At 33.8% G+C, this 17,972-nt stretch overlaps 1 protein-coding gene and 1 pseudogene across 1 annotated transcript; both read right to left on the bottom strand.

Annotated features, from left to right (window-relative positions):
* Positions 1-4,853: 4,853 nt before the first annotated feature.
* LOC105763218 (ferredoxin--NADP reductase, leaf isozyme, chloroplastic-like) lies at positions 4,854-7,620 on the bottom strand (annotated as a pseudogene).
* A 1,061-nt stretch (positions 7,621-8,681) lies between these two features.
* Positions 8,682-11,436, bottom strand: LOC105763219 (uncharacterized). The gene has a single exon (XM_012581348.2). It carries the CDS (start codon positions 10,837-10,839, stop codon positions 8,875-8,877), a length of 1,965 nt encoding a protein of 654 aa, XP_012436802.1. The 5' UTR covers positions 10,840-11,436; the 3' UTR covers positions 8,682-8,874.
* Between the last annotated feature and the right edge of the window lie 6,536 nt (positions 11,437-17,972).

Below are 17,972 nucleotides of genomic sequence, written 5' to 3' on the forward strand. Positions count from 1 at the left end.
AGGACAAAGTCATTAGGCAAGCACATGATAAGTTACTTTTGTTATGGTATATAATAAGGGAGAACTCAATCATGGTACTTTAGTGGAATGATTCAATGACTAAAAATGTCGCAATTAATAGACGAAGAGTCGAAAGTTAATTACAAATTATATGAGCCTTAATTATATATGTCTAATCAGTCCCTCTGCTAACTTGGTGCTACTCTGAATGGTTTGCAATTGAACTAACATGATGAATAAAAACAAGAAATTAAAGAAATAGACCGCATATATCACTATCCGAGTAAAAGTTTATTGATTTCTTTGAATTATTATTTAATTTATTGTAATTTAAGTATTTGAAATTCAAAGTGGAAATTGAATTAGTTAGTCATTAAGGTTTTAGTGAATGACTTGTCATCAAATGTAGTAGTTAATTCAGGTCATTTCCACACTTAAGGAGCTTGTTTTCTAGTCAATTTAGTATTTTATATTACATTTTCGGTATTTAGGACTTAGGATTAAATGTTAGTAAAATAAATGTTTTTTAACACATTTTGTGAGTGTTGTGACCAAATAGGCCGACACGGGCCTTAGGTAGTACTAATATGTTCAATTGAGTTGTAGGATGAAGATTTAAAGACCCAATTGATGTGGAAGCCAGGGAAGAGTGATGCACAAGCTTCCCAAGACTTCAAAGCATGAAACGAATGACAAAATGTGTACTTTACATGTCTTGTCGCGCTAGGCAAAGGCTATGGCACGACACAGGTCGACTTGCCACCCAAGATTGTTGAGGCTATTTTTGTCAACACAATCAACCTTATATGAAGACCTAGGACGTGTCGAAGACCTAATATGGGTTGCCAACACTTTTATAAATAAGACATTAGGGGTTTGAAGTAACTAAGTCACTATAGATGCAGTAAAAAATTATATGAGGTAGTTTAAAAATCATATAACACATACAATTAATATCCAATACAAGGGACAAGCCCAAAGGCTCATCTGATTGCAAATGAGCAACAACCCTAGTCCTAGAGACTAGGTATAGTGGCGTGTCACTGCCCCTAAGTATTCCCAAAAGGGAATATCTGTCTTTTTGTATTAAAATAATATTATTTATTTAACACTTGTTCAACTGAGACTTTTGTTTTTCTCTATATATAGAGACCATTGGCTAGGTCAAACATGCACCACTTAAGCATCGATAGCACCACTTAAGCATCGATACTTTGTCAAAATCTAGTATGATTTATTTTCCTAAAATAAAGTCTATATTTTGAGAGATTTCATCTTTTCAGTTTCTAGCCTTTGAGACCTCTAAATATTAATGAAATTTTCATTCTTTGCAATTGGTTTGTGAAATTAAAGCCCATACTTTAAATGGATCGGAGTTTGAGATTAGTGGAGAAGATCGTTTTGGTTAAAAGTTAAGAAACAAATAGATTGCCTAACTCAAAGCATAGATGCTAATTTGGTTATGGTTTATTACTACAAATATCACAACTTCTTGGCTTTAGAAAGTTTCAATTTTTCATTGTGCAACAAAATCATTTCTAAACCGAAATTTCCCAACAATTGGTATTAAAGCCAGATTGTGCTATGTTTATAGCATAAATCGAATACTGAATTTCTCTCTCTATTGCTCTTATTGTTTGATTAAAATTGACAAGAAGTGACATTCTTAATTATTTTCATGTTTTAGATTATATATGTAGATAAACGTATAGATATTATTTTATATTATGTTATAGAGTAATTTTGCCAAAAGGTGTGGTTCCTAACATTAGATAGGTTGTATTTAGGTTTTTTAATTTTTGGGTTTGTAATTAGATCTTGGACTATCATATCCACACAGTTTTTTAATTTTTATTTGTGTATAGTTAGAAAATTCATATGAGTCAAAAACAGACTAGGATGCTTATAACCTTAATTTTTCAGCAGAGCCAAGAAAAGCACAATGGATCAATAACCCAAATGAAATCAAATGGTGATATCATCAAATTGAACGCATGGAAGGTTGCGCAAACGAAACGCATAGGAGGCCGAGGCATCACGCCCCAACCGGACATGCAACATACAAAAGCTGTTGGGGCATCACACCCCAACAAGTGCGCAAGTTGCCAAGCATGTAGGGGCATCACTCCCTTTGTGAGCATTCGACACACAGGCTAGAATGATTATCATCCATACTGATCAAGGCACCGTGCAGATAAGGTTGAGGCATCGCACCTCAACTACGCAGTAGCAACGGGTAAGGCTAGATGATCGGTCACGTGAGCAACAAGCTAGAAAAATTGGGGCTTCGAACCCCAACCAACTAAACAAGTCAAACGGTATATGGAGGCCTCGTGCCCTACAGTGTGTAAGAGGCCACAACACCATCGATCAAAGATCACCACGACTAGGACTGGCAGCAGGACATCGGGGATGGCGCACAAACGTTGATGGGAGCCAGGCAAAGGGACTGGCAGTTGATCGGTTGAACCCACGACTACGGCTAATGGTAACAATGGTTGGCGACATTAGGCAGTTTGGTTCTTGTTTTGTGTTTTTAGATTCGAGACTACTTTTGACAAACAGTTTTTTTAGGGAAAAGTCAAGGATGTTTGGCTTATACCTAAAACACCCAAATGATGTTTTGAAAAAATTATTGTAATTTTCAATTATTTTATGTTTCCCTACAAATGGAAATTTTTTGTTGGTCGGAATCAATTTAATTCTTTAATTTTGATTATGATATGTTGATATTATATGAGATTGAATGTGGTTAAATTGAAAAGTATGTTCATGCATATATGATATAAGCTTGCCATATAGTTTAGGGAAAAAATGGCACTTGTACTTATCTGCATTTTTAATTATTCGTGCTTGAAAATCAGACATAAAACCTTGCATGTTATTAAAATATTGAGTGGGAGAAGGTCTTTAAACAAGACATAAAACCTGCATCGATGGTTTCTATGTGATACTATAATAATACTTTAAGTCAGTTTTACTCTGACCTCACCCTACAATAAGTATTTTTGGGAAAAATCTAGTTTACAAAAAAAAAAAAGAAAAAGTTGTTAACTTAGTATTAGGTACACTGCTAATGGAAAGAAAAAATTTCACAAGCAGGGTTGAGATAAGTGATAACTCTAAAATATTGGAGTTATTTGTTTTTTTTATAGTAGGATTTTAGTTTGTTTTATAAGTTATTTTAGTAGAATTTAGGAATTTTCTTTTCTTTATATTTAATTTTTGTAAGTCACTTATATATTATTAGTGTTAGTTCAGACTTATTTTCGAGCATTTCTTACCTATTGTAGGTTTGAAAAAGCATGGAGAAATGATAGATTGATATATGCAAATAAGGCAGTTTTTTACTCCAACGAAAGATTTGTCCGTTGGAGTGACACAGTTACCTGATAAATTATAAATTTTAAGGGTTGCAAATTTCTATGGAATATAAAAGAAAAAAAAACCTAAGTTCAAGGAAAGTGTGGAGAAAAAGAGGAGAAGCTACCAAAGCCTTCAAGCATCAAAGATTGACGGAAATAATTGAGAAGACACAATTTCTCCATCTATTTTCTTTATTGTTTATGTTTCTATGATTAGTTCTTGTTTTTTTTTCAATTTTTCCATGAACTAAAATTTCTTTTCTAGAATTGCAATGAATTTCATGTTTAGTTAATTGAATAATTCTCTATTTCCATCTGTTTTTGTTCTTGATAGAGTTTTGATTATTTATTCATTCTTGCTCTATATTGATAATAGTCTGGTCAACTATTAATCCAACAAAACCTAAAGAAATTGGAAAATGGCTTTTTGTTTTAGGTCTAGAATGAATAACTCTTGATCGAAATTAAATGGGTCAAATCTTGATTAAGTAACTAGAATAGGAATATACCTAAATTACTTTGGGTAGCTATAATTAGGGTTTGTTCTTAATCAATTGGTTTTAAATTATTGGTAAATGAATATAACTCAATAATTAGGTTAAGTTAATTATTTAATTGCTTGGGAGAGAATTGAGAGAAATTTTGTACCCAAGTTAGTAATTAACTTTATAGGGATAAATTGGGTGTAGATGGAACAATTAACTATGCATTAGATGAAATTGTAATCCTGAGCTTTTATTATTGATTGATTATTCTCATTTTATTTATTTGATTTATATTGAAAATTTATGTTATCGATTTATTTAGATAAGTTATAAAGTAATAGTTGGTGATCAACAACATAATTAGTAATAACTCTTTGTGGGAATAATATTTTTATACTACTTGTCACAATACGTATACTTGCGTGTGGAATATTCGATCAACAATATGTATGTGTTTATTTATTTTTTAATATTTTAATATAATTCAATGGGCATTTGCCATTATCAAACCCTTTCGAAATTTTTTCTTTTCAAGATATAATAATTGATTCATCGATTGTGTTTTAAAATTTGAAAGTGATGGAGAACGAAAAGTTTTTTATTTTCTTGTCAATAATTTATTTTATCAATTTAAATATAAAAATTAAATACAAAACAGTTCATCAATATTTCATTAAATAAAATTAGATAATTAAGAAATTTTATTTTAATAAGAGCTTTAATTTTAGTGGTAATAAAAATTATTAAAGGCATAGATGTGATTTGTTTTTGATATGATTATAGGTTATAAATATCCATTTCCAATCAAACGTTTTAACTAACAACTAATTATCACTTTCATTTTACTTTTGGAGGAAAATATTGGATAGAACGTAAATTTAAAGTAACAGTGGGAGTTTGGGTTGATGTCGATGTGATAAAATGATAATTAAAATTAAAAAAGAACAGATATTCTGCTTATAATATTTTTTTATCTCATTATTTTAATAAATGTTTAAAAGGGTTATAGACATTTATAACAGCTAGATATTTATATGATTTCCTTTGAGAAAAAGGTTAGATATGGCATCAATCCATTCTGCACATCAAAGCTGAAGCATGGGATACATGTCCAGATTAAGATTTGTGAGGTTTGGTTATAAAATAAAAATACCAACACACACAATGCATTGGAAATCATTGTTGGACTGTAGCTGGCTGCTCAGAAAAATAAAAAAAGAGAGAGGAAGAATTGGGGTTTGGTTTGTACATGTAATCCACAATCAGTAGACTTCCACATTCCATTGCTCAGATTTCTTCAACTGCCTTTTGTATTCAATCCAATCAATACCTGAAAAAAATGTCCGAAGACAGATTTAGATTGGAGGTGTATGTATGTATATATAATTCATGGAGATTTATTAATTAGTGATCTGGTAAAAGCATTGGGTTCTGCTTTTTTCCTTTTTTTTTTTTTGGTTACCATCTGCTGCAGCAAGTGAGACCATTATGTCATCAATTCCCTTCTCCATTCCTTTCAACCCACACATGTAAACAAAGGTGTTATCTTTCTTCAGTAATTCCCATAGCTCTTTTGCATATTCAGCCATTCGGGTCTGAATGTACATCTTTTCTCCGTTCTCATTTGTTTGTTCTCCGCTCACAGCAAAGTCCAGCCTGAAGTTGTCTGGATACGTCTCCTTCATTTTCTCAAATTCCTGTTATATATCATTTCACTTTTCGTTCAAAGAGGCAAAACCACCAGATTCCCAGTATCAGATGTTTTTCTTTTCCTAGCTTGCATGCTTACCTCCTTCTACAACAATGAGCTACTTGTAGGAACACCGAGGAACAGCAATGCCAAACCATTGAACTACAAGTTTTTTCAAGTCACTCATTAGTACAATAATCGTATATGTTAGCCTTGGTGAGTTAAGTTAAGGCCACAGGTTATAACAGGCTTCACTGCTTAGCTTAAAATGGATGCATGGATATAAAGGTCATAATTGTTTCTTTTGTACCTTGTAATCCTCATGCCTTTCAAAGAACATTTTCCATAAAAATGATCGAAAGGGAGCGATACCAGTTCCTGTAGCAAGCTGCGGTTAAAGTAACTCAGTGTGAAAATGTTGCTTTGGAGCAGCAGTTTATCAATATAATGGAATATACAATGAATGCATGATAACAGCTTGGTAAAATACAAACCATGATGATTGTGGCATCAGGATCTTTTGGCTTAAGCATTTCCTTTCCAATAGGTCCTGTGATTTTAACTTCTGCCCCAGGTTTCATGTCACCTGAAGATACGAATAAAACATAATTTTAGGTACAAGAGTGACCAATGCCCGGAGATAGAGAAGGAGTTGCAGATATTAAGATTCCAACTCCAAATCTATTGGATGCCATCTTTTAAGAATGGCCGCATAAACTAACTTACCAAAGCTCCGGGTTCATCATCTTTTGACACCGGTTGTTCTAAACAATAGTAATACATTATGATGAAACATAGGAGTCCTGCATTCTTACATAAGAAATTTGAGCAGACTCCTTTAACAAGTTCTCCTTTCTCGTTGGTGTATACAAGACGTTTCACACATAGGGATACCTGCAATAATACAATGAGACCAGTAAGAAAACCAAAAATGAATAAGAAAATGAAAAAACAAACAGAAACCAGAAGAGCTGAATGATATTTGTTATGTAGACTTGGGTGGCTCAGAGCCTATCAGCACTTGATTTGTATCTTAATCTGGAAAGGAAATTAACTTCTGAAGGAAAACTCACAGTTTTGGAGTCCCCAAAGTCACCAAGAGCACTGCTAGCAATAGAGTATAATCTCAGTTTATGAGGTTTCCCATTCTTGTCAACGCCATCCGGAATCACTCCAATGGATTGTCCTTCTCTGTAAGGAACCTCTCCTGATCCAATCCAACTAGCTAGTAACTAAGAAGAAAGAGTCTTTTTTTTTTCCCCTTTATCTAATTAATCATCTCAAGAACGGCAACTTTTCATTCCTTGATCAACGAAAACTCGCATTGGGCACATAAAACTCTGTATCTGCATTTTTTTATTTTCACATAGACATGCAAGTATCTTGAAGAATATAATTTGAGACGAATTGCATACCCTCAGTGCTGAAGACCATGTGCCATGTCTCTCCAGGAGCATCATCACCGGTGATCTTAGTATTTAGAAGGCACCTGCCAATGTAAGGTTCCTTTGGCTTGAACTTGTTAACCACAACACCTTCATCATTTTTCTTGGATTCCTTTACAACTTTAGCAGGAGCTTCAGTTGTAACCTGGGCTCGCACTGAAACCACTCTCCCTCCACTTGAAACATCTGGGTAGTAAAAAGAAACCTGAAAAACAACAACCAAAAAAAGCAGGTGACCTACTCCCAACATGTATGAAGTTTTTACATATATTAATTACAAAAGAAAAGAAAGAAGTTTACCTTCTTGAATGTGATTCTTTCAGGAGAGATGATAGAGGTTCGAGTAGTAAAAGAGGTGGAGTTGGTAGAAGGAAAGGAGACTGCAGCAGTTACGGCAGCCATGGGTTTTGGAGAATGAAGAGGTGAGAAAAATGTAATTTGATGGATAGTTTGGTGAAGAAGGAATGAGATGAGGTGAGGAAATCTCAGAAGGATATGGTTTTGTATTGGGTTTGGATCATGAATTGGGTGGAGGAGATTTGAAGGCCAATGCAGTGGCCTCTATAAGGGTAAGTCCATGTGTACCACCTTATATGCATAATCACCATTGAATTTTTTTTAGAGCAACTCTTGATTCCAAATCCAAGGATAGGGGATGGCAATAAGTAAGTTTTGTAATTAAATTGGTTTAGTTATTAAAATTCATAACTAAACCGATTGACTAACTTACATATATTATTTTTAATTATTTATAATATAATATAAGTTGATTAATCGATTTTATCGTCTGATACTAAATTATTTGGATCAAGACAGTAAAAATCAATCGAGGATGATTGGTATAATTAAACAAAAAAAATCCATCCAAAAGCAAAATGAAATGGAAGAAGGAACTGGGGACCCAAAGATGGCGTTGGGTTAACTCATCTCAGTCCACCAAGGCAATCCATGGACAAATCGCCATCCCAGAGTACAAGTTGGACGTCGTTTTCAGTAATGCAAGGAACGACATTGAATATCACAAGCTGGATCCATATAAAAACAACTTTTAATGAATATATAAATATATAACTTTCCTGGTTGCATAGTATCATCGAATCTGTCTCTATTAAATTTATTTTTCGTGTACTTTTACTAAAAGCAAAAAATAGAAAAGCAGAAATAACAAGCATACTTATCCCTAAACCAGGGCCTACATGACCTGTTTTAGGCTTCAAGCTTGATGGGTAGAAATCTGCTTAATTTTTTATTAATTTCAGCTAATAAAAAACGTGGGGTTTCTTATTATTCTTACCACATTTCGCTGTAATACGAGGCATAAACCCAGTCTTCTCCTGTGGGTGGATTTTGACAAGTCTATTGTTTTTTCTCTACTTGAAATTGTTAATTACATTTTGGAACAGGGCAGTTTTGACCAAGAAAAGTTCATGATAAGCTGCTGATAAACAACTGGGTAAGAGGTATAAATGCATGCAGTCAGATTCTGCCTCTGCATTAAAAATACATGGCAGAATCTGAGTCACCTTCCATGTGAGTGGCAGCCTAGATAGGTCATTTCTCGTTTCGTGACGAAATCAGATGACATAATCCAGAAAAAGTAGTGGTAAGTTAAAAGAGCTGGTTCTGACAGAGCCCAAGCCCCGCATATCAGAGGTCGAATCATTCTTTTACGGTGGTTAGAAGATAGACACCCCCATTAAAATTTCAGACCAAAAAATTGAAATGAATGACCTGCTACATATCACGGAACTTCTTTCTACCCTTACAACAGCCATGCAACTCAAGGCAATACAATTCTGCATATGACTGAAAAATACTTCATGGAAGAACAGTTCTAGCTGTATGTACAGTTGTCCCAAACAATAAATCACAATGGAAAAGCGATTGAATCAATGGAATCCCCTTGAACCTCTAGACTGATAGAGCTCCAATCTACTTTTGGCTTCATGTAGAAGTGTGTCCACTGTTTCATCCTGGGTCATGTTGGATTGCTTGGATGCCCATTCCAGCACTGTCAGCACTTCAGCTTGGGCGAGTTCTTCGCTATCCGGTACATGGAGGGCAATGTAACATAGGAGAAGTAATGCTGAGTGCTGCACAATTTGTTCCCCAAAATACACTAGTTGAATCAAATGCTTTGCACCTCCCGCACTAATGATTGCCTTGGAGTGATCAAGGTGTAGATAGTTGTTGGTGCAAGCGAATTTGGTAAGAGCAGTGGCAGACTCCTTGGAAACTTCAGCTTCCCTCTCATCCAGAAGTTTAACCAATGGGGAAATCATCCTTGTTTCCGTTGCTCTAAACGTCCTTGCCAAATTACCAATAGCCTTTATGCAAGGTATCAGCAACTCCGAATCAGCCTTCTCTATTATCAGGAAAAGCTGATCCACAACAAGCTTACAAGCATGAGAATTTGGCTTAAATGCAGACCTTCTCAAATCAGTATCCTGCTCTGCCACTGCCGCAATCTCCATCAATGCCATAGCCGAATTCAACTGCACTTCATCGGTTCCTTTTTCCAACAAAACTGCAAAGCATAACAGCGCTCTGGATTCTGTAATGCTCCGACAGACACTTGAATTCCCCTTAGCAAGATAGCATAAAGCTCTAGCTGCCATCGCCTTCATATAAGCCTTGGTAGCGGTGTCCTCCAATTCCCTTCCCTTAATATTCGCCCCGGAAATCGAACCATTCAGCTGCTGCTGATGATGATAAACTTGATGAATTAGCTTGGCATTGCCCTGACTATTGCTCCTAACATGATTACTACTCGGCTTTTGTGGCAATTTCGTCGCACCTTTCATTGCCATGGTATTCGTAACCACATTATGCATCTGATTAGGGGTTTGGTTCCCCAATGGATGCGGAATCGGATTCTGGTGATCTTCGTCAATGACGTTTTTCACGTTATTCACATTCGAATTATTACTGCTCGCCATAACCACCGCGTGGATGGACGTCGCCTTGTTACTGGCAATTGCATATTTGCTGTGTTCTTGGATGGTTTCGAACGCCAAATGACTGACGAGCAATCGGATTATGTTATGCTGAGCAAACAAATCTTGGCATTTTGGGTAATTAGCAGCCAGCTCAGACACCGCCCACGCCGTCACAGCTTGAACTTTCATTGGACCTTCTTTGAGGATTTTCGCAAACACCGTGCAAACGCCAGCGTGGATCATATGCTCCACGCTTTCCAGGTCCCGACCCAGAAGGCCAATTGCTTTGGCGGCGTTTTCTTGACCTTCCATTTTCCCTTCTTTGACTAATTTCAATAATGGCCTAACACCTCCCTCTTCTATAATCAGTTTCCCGTACCGATCATTGTCTCTGGCTAGGGAAACAAGCGAAGTAGCCGCGTCGGACCGGTCGTCGAGTGAACCGGTGTAAAGAATCGCGATTTGTTCCCATATTAGGCATAAAATCGGCTCGTTTGCAGCGATTGGAGGAAGGCCTAAGTACTCATCGTCGCGATCATCAGCCGAAGCCGAAACACGGAGAAGCCAGGAAACATTGCCGATAGAGTTCTCCAGCTGAGAAGACATTTTGCGGAACGCGGCAGCAGGGATGATTATAAACACGCGCTTCATAAAGCCGTTGCCTCGGCATTTGAGGACCAACGAAAGAGCTTTATCGAGGACTTGTTCTGTATCATCGATTATACGGCGCGTAGGGCGTTCGTAGAGGTCGGAACTGGCACGCGCTGCTTGTCGGAGTAAGCCGGCAAGTTTCTCCGTCTTTGACTTAAGCTCCGCACACTCTTGCTTGAACGAACTTGCTTCATCCGCCGCTTTCGTTACTTGGTCTGCTAACTGAATTGGCTTTGCCAAGATTTGCTTCACCATATCCGCCATCAGAACAGAAAAAAAAAGTGAAGAGAAACGACTTTATATTTATTGCGATTCTAACCTTTTGGGGTTAGAAGTTTCTGGTTAAAGGCTTGATAAACGGGGGAAATGGAGGGTGAAAATGGGAGTTAATTGCTGCTTTTAGGTTCTATGGGGATTTTGGACTTCAGGGGTGCATTGGTTTGCCTTGGTTTCAGGGTGTGGACGCATGAGGAAAGTGAAAGAAGAAAAGGTTGAATGGGGGTTCATGGCAGACGAGTTTTACAATGTCAAACGCGCATTCATCTTCTTGTTTATTTAACAATTTTGGGTGGACATAGCTTCTACGATTGTTGCTGTTGTGTTGCGCTGTATTTTTGTTGTTTATATATTCTTTCAGAAAAAATGAATTTTTGTATAATGAAGGAGGTGAACGGTGTTGAATTGCATTGTTGCTGTCATTTTTTATCAATATACAAAAAGTACATACTTTTGAGTCAATGGCTATGGAGGTGACAGGCATAATCCCAAAGACATGCAAAACAAAGAAGGATTTTTAAATAGGCAGCAGCAGAAACAGGACAATACAAAACAAGGTAAAAGAATTTCCAGCTGCCATTGGAACCTTTTGCCATTCATTTTGATAACTTCATCTTCTTTTCTTGACTTTTCTTTATACAATTTATATAGTGTTTTACACTTTATTACAGCGTTAGTATTTGTTTGCTTTCAGTTCTTACTAGACTTAACGGCTAAATTAGGCATAAATGATTTTAAAAATTAATTGAATAATTAGGTCGATTTTTACCATATTTATAGCACTAGGCCGTTTTTTAAGAGAGAAGGGAAAATGTGTTCAGCTTTTTCCCCAACGGTCGAATTGTCAACGGCCATAAAAAAATGGGTATCGCTAAAAAAACACCCTCAACATATTAAAAAAAACACCCTAATTCTCCTTTTCAGTGTAATTGATTACAACATTTCTCATTTTATTGGATGAGTGTCTTTTCCAATGAATCTTTTTATTAATACAATAATTATAATCAAGATCTTAAATTAATGTGGTCCAAAAAATTAATTAGTACATTTTTCAAATATCTTCATTTTCATCATCTTAAATTAATTAGTGTAATCAATTTAGTCCAAAAATTAGAGTCAACATCTTAAAAAACGGGAAAAATTAATTTTGTTGTAATTAATACAATAAATAAGCAGAGTTATATATATATGTTTATTTTCATGAACATTAACAACACCCTAACGTAAACTCATATTATTATTAACAAAATTAAGTATGTCCTTCTCACTACACTCTATTATTTGTAATTTTATTTTTATAAATTTGTTCTAAACTGCTTTTTATAAAAATCTTTTTTAAATTTTTCTTTTTTATTTATTAATTCTTGTATAAATTAAAATCATTTTAAATTTTTATAACTCTTGATTTCTTCGTCATAATTTGTAGTGTTCAACAAAAGATGTCGAATTTTTACTGAAGTAACTTAAATGAAGACAATGAGATCTCTATGGCGACATCACCATTTTTTACCGATCGGGTATAATATTTATCATGATGTTAATATTTTTTTATCTTCATAACATTTAATATTTGTTAACAAAATCATTTAAATTTTAGGTGTTCGAGTCTTGTAAAGAGCTGATGCAATGGGTGCAAAACACGGCATTCTCTCTTGGTTATATCATCGTCACAAGAAGATCAAAAGCAAAGGAAAATGGTGTGGTGTCTTACGTCACACTTATTTGTGACCGTGGCAGTGAATACAAATTTAAAGAATCAAGTAAAAAGTCTGGCACCAAAAAGACTAACTGTAAATTCCAATTGGTAGGTTCGTATTTAAAACAATATGATGGGTGGATGTTGAGGGCGATATGTGATCAACATAACCATCCACCTGCACAACATATGCAGGGACATGCTTATGCAAGGTGGTTGAAAGAAAACAAAAAAAAATTGTTGGTTGATTTGACGAGTAAGAATGTTACATCACATGACTAATTATCGACACTGAAGGAGTAGGACGAGAATAACGTTTCTACACAAAAAACCATATACAATGCACGACAAAAGCTTCACTCGTCCCAGAATGTCGGTAAAACTCCGATACAGGTTCTTATGTTGCTTTTGAATGATAAACAATTTTTTACTGAGTTTTCAGTAAATAATATTTCAAATGAATTGGAAAATCTATTCTTCATTCATCCACGACCATTGGATATATGGCGTGCATTTCCGCACGTTTTGATTGTAGACGCAACGTACAAAACGAACAAATATGATCTGCCTTTTCAAATTGTCGGCGTGACTTCAACCAACAAGACATTTAGTATAGCTTTTGCCTTTATCATTAACGAAAAGGAGGAGAAGTATAACTGGGCATTAACATGTCTAAAGTTGACACTAGAAGAGTGCATCTACCCACGTGTTATTGCGACGGACAGAAAGTTCGCTCTGATGAATGCATGCCAACAAGTTTTTCCTGATATCACTCGGTTACTATGTAGATGGCACATTACTGAAAATATTAAAAAGCATTGTAGGTAGTGTATCAAGTCGCAACATGAGTGAGACTCCTTTCGTGCTATGTGGACTGTACTCGTTGAATCTCCAACGTGGATATTGTACACCAAAAACTACAGAAAACTCCAATCAATGTTGAGCGAATATCCAGGTATAAACCTCGCTATTCTATAAATAATTGTTTATAGTTTTAGAAGACTTTTTATACATAACTAACATTTATATAAATTCAGGTGTTTTAAAATATCTAGATCAAGTGTGGTTAAGCAAATATAAGGAAATATTTGTGTCGGTCTAGATTGATCGGCATCTCAACTTTGGAGAACGAACTATGAATAGAGTTGAGAGCCATCATGCAAAGCTAAAGAAATACCTTAGTGCAAAAAAATTTTCTCTAGATAAATTTTTTGGTTGTATCGATCAGATTGTGAAGTCTCAACTTACATCGATATATGAAAGTTTTGAAAAGAGTAGAACTATCCTCAAACACAAACACAACTTACCGTGTTTTAGATTATTGTGGGGTTTTGTGGCACTAGAAGCTCTAGATATCATAGAAGGGGAACTTCAGTGGTTATGTAGACATTAACTTGACTCTTCAAACTGTGGTTGTAAACTACGTCATAGTTGTGGGTTACCATGCGCTTGCATGCTATCAGTCTACTTGAATTTAGGTGGTACATTTAACAATTATTTTCTAAATTTTTATTTATATATTGAATTTTTATAAAATAATGACATTTCAATGCATGTGAGTGTATTCCGTTGGATTTAATAGATGTATTCTAGAGGAAGCTTGACTTATCACCATCAACTTCTGTGGAAAATGAAGATATTTGTTGTGACGGTGAGTTAAAATTGTTCAAAGAAAACTTCACTAAGCAATCAAAAGCCGGGAAAAAAATTCTATTAAGAAAGTTAAGAGATATATTCCAGCCGAGTAAAACACTCATTAAAGAACTTACAATTCAAAAAAATACGCGTGAACGACCAACCTTGAAGAAATAACAACAAAAACGAGTCGATTCTATAAGTCAAGCTCCCAGAAGACGTAGTCATTCAACCACGTCAAAATCATCTGTTGGGTTGGATCTGGTAGAGTTGAACAAAGAACCTGCAAGACATAGTTCATACGTAATCAAAATTCCAAACTTAAACTAGGAGCCATCAGAGCAAGTTTCAGACTTCATAGATTTAAACCAGATGTCTGAATCATGTAACACTCATCCACTAATGAAAGAAATTCCAGATATGTTCCACCCTTACATCACACATGTACAAGATGTTAGGGGTGATGGAAATTGCGGATTCCGAGCAATATCTATTTGTCTTGGTTATGGCAAAGATCAATGGCTCTATGTTCGACATCAACTGCTAGACGAGTTATTGAGTTCATATGATATCTATGCTAGAGTTTTCACTGATGGAATCGATGAATTACGTAATTCACTGTGTTTCTCAGAATCGCCTGCACCAGCAGAACACTAGATGGTTATGCCTATGACAGGTGTCCTGATTGCCAATAGGTTTTGGGTGATCCTCAATTATTTAACCAAGCGAGGTGACATAACTTTCTTTCCTCTTTGGAGAGGTCTGGAACATTTTCAATACCATCATGCTATTACAATTGCACATGTATATGATAATCATAATGTGATGGTACAATTAAAAGGAGATTACCCAATGCCTACCATTTTGGCTTATTGGATCCGCCATAGAGCCCCGTCTACAGCTGGATGACAAACCATGTATATGTCACGTCTAGAATTTTATAGACAACTGAAACCTTGTAATCTCAAAACATCTATTATAACTATAGAGGATTATTGTTGAATAATATTATTTTATTATATTTTAGCATTTTGCTCATATTTTTGTATTTATGTATTCATATATATGTTTAACAATAATCCTATAATAAAAAAATATGTTGAATAATAATACTTATATCTTTAATAATAATACAATATTAAAATATTTAATAATATTTAATAATAATACAATAATAAAATATGTTTAACAATTAAATGAGATAAAAAGTGGGTGGAGAGGTGATAATTAATTCTTAATCATTACAGAGAAAGATGTTAATTACTAACCAATCAATAAAGTAAAAGAACATTAATTAATAACTAATTATTAATTATAGTAAAGGTGTGTTGTTTATTAGGGTGTTTTTTAGTATGTTGGGGTGTTTTTTAGCCAACTCCTAAAAAAATAGCTAGTTTTTGTTTCTATATAAACCCAATTCTTTTCCTCATTTTTCATTTAAATTCATTTCTATCAATTCTCTCAATAGTTTAGTTCTAAAATTTTAATTAAAATTCTCTCAAGTTCGTCTTCATTTAATTCTATTTTTTATTTTTATTCGTTTTAATTCAATTTTGGAATGACAAATACTCTTATTTGTTTCGATGACAACCACATTTCTGCAATTCAACTACAAATTGTAAGAAAATATTTCTAATATTTATAATTATATTTAAGTTCAATATTAAGTTGTTAAAAAGGTTAGAATGCTCACACGACCATGTGAACCAAATCAGTGAGTTACACAGTCTATGACACAGCCATGTGTCATTAATTCGAATGCTCACACGGTCTGAGTTGTGTCACATGGCCTGGTCACACAGCCGTGTGACCCCTGTCTTTTCCAAATTTTCAAGTTTTTCCTAAAATTTATGTTGTGATTCATTTTGATCCTCAATTGCTTTCAAACTAATTTTAGGGCACCGAAAACCCGAATTAAGGCCCATGTGAATATTCATTTTATGAAATTAATTGAATACTTGCTCTGAATTAAGATAAATTGTTCTGTTTGGTTCTGTAAAACTCCGATCCTTAATTTTAAAACGGAGACGGGATACAGGTGTTACAAGCAACTTTTTAAAACTTTAACAGTTTCATAAATTGGTACATAGGCTAGCTAAATCAAGCACTTATGACCCCTGTCAAAACCACTTTTTTTTTATAATTTGAAAAATGGGGATCGACTTTGAAGATGAGAATTGGAGTCGCCACCGATCTTTTATTAAGGTATGATCGGTTCACCATTAAAATAAATTTTAGGTCTGCGAGATTTGAGAAAATAGGTCCGGGAGTCGGTTACGTACGAGGAAGGGTTAGCACCCTCGTGACGCCCAAAATTGGTACCGCATTGATTGTTTAATGTCTTAATGTCAAAATTTTTAAGAGATTTTAAAATACAACCTTTTAAAAAGAAAATTTGAATATGATAATGTACCCTTATCTTGCAAAAATAAATTGCCACACTCAGTGAGTTAGGGTGCAACAATTCGATCTTCAAAATTAGATTTGTCCCCTTTTTAAGAAAATCATATATTCGAAGAAGGATATTTGATTATTTGAGTCGATCGGGAAATCCGAACCCAATAAGTTAGGGTTCAATTCTCTCGAAATTCTTAAACATCAAACATTGCCTTTATTTTAAAATTGAGATAACAAAATGTCGTATCCAGTAAGTTAGGATCCAACATTTTGAAATCTTAAGAATTTTATTTTAGAAACCACAAGGTTTTTTTTATTACCAAAGAGATGCTCGATTACCCAAATTCATCAGAAAAATTGAAGCCCAATAAGTTAGGGCACAATTCTCTCGTGAATTATGAATGTCGAGTATTATAACATCTAAAAGGGATTTCAAAACTTAAACCATATTAAACAAAAAATTTTAATAAAAGATATTCGGTGGAATAATGTACAATATTAAGCAGTCATTTGTAATCAAAATGCAATCTAATGATCTACGAATAATTAACAAATACAAACAAGCAATACAATACACCCAAAAGCAATTTTCACATCATATATTATGTTAACATTTAAAAGCTAATGAATCTAAAGTCCATCAAAACACTAAATAAATTAATGCACATGAAAATGTACAAAATTTTAAAATAATTTAAGATGTATAAAAAAGAAATTATGATTCAAATAAATTAAAAATAAATATTATATATAAGAATTTGAAATAAATCACAATTATAGTTAAAAACAATTGTCAAATGGAATAATAATACCGAATAAATAAAAAATGTCATAATTAAAAATAACATATATTTATTAATTTAAATAAATAATATTTGTAAAAAGGGATAATAACATATAATACATAAAATGAAATAAGTGAAATACACCAAGGAGGCTTTTTAATGGAATAAATTACGTATGTATTAATAATAAGTAGAAAATACAATAATAAAATCAATAATATACATTTATATGTAAAATAAACATAATTTTATATAAATTATATATATATGTGTATAAAATAGTATTATAAGGGCATTATTAATTTTTAAAGCACAAAAGTATATGAATAAACATTTAAAAATGTATTATAAAATATATAAATAATAATTAACATAAAATATATGCTAATATATTAGAATATAAAAAATTTAAAATAACGATGTGTAATGAAATAAAATAATGTATGTGCATATATATGTGAAAATAAGTAACTATGTATGCTAAGATAATAATAATAACAATAATAACAATAGTAAAGATAATAAATGAAATGATTTTAGCAATAATAATAAAACAAAGGACAAAATTGGTAATAAAGCAGTAATGCAGGGGAGAAATCTAAACCAAA

This window comes from Gossypium raimondii, chromosome 12, assembly GCF_025698545.1.
Source record: "Gossypium raimondii isolate GPD5lz chromosome 12, ASM2569854v1, whole genome shotgun sequence".
NCBI lineage: Eukaryota > Viridiplantae > Streptophyta > Magnoliopsida > Malvales > Malvaceae > Gossypium > Gossypium raimondii.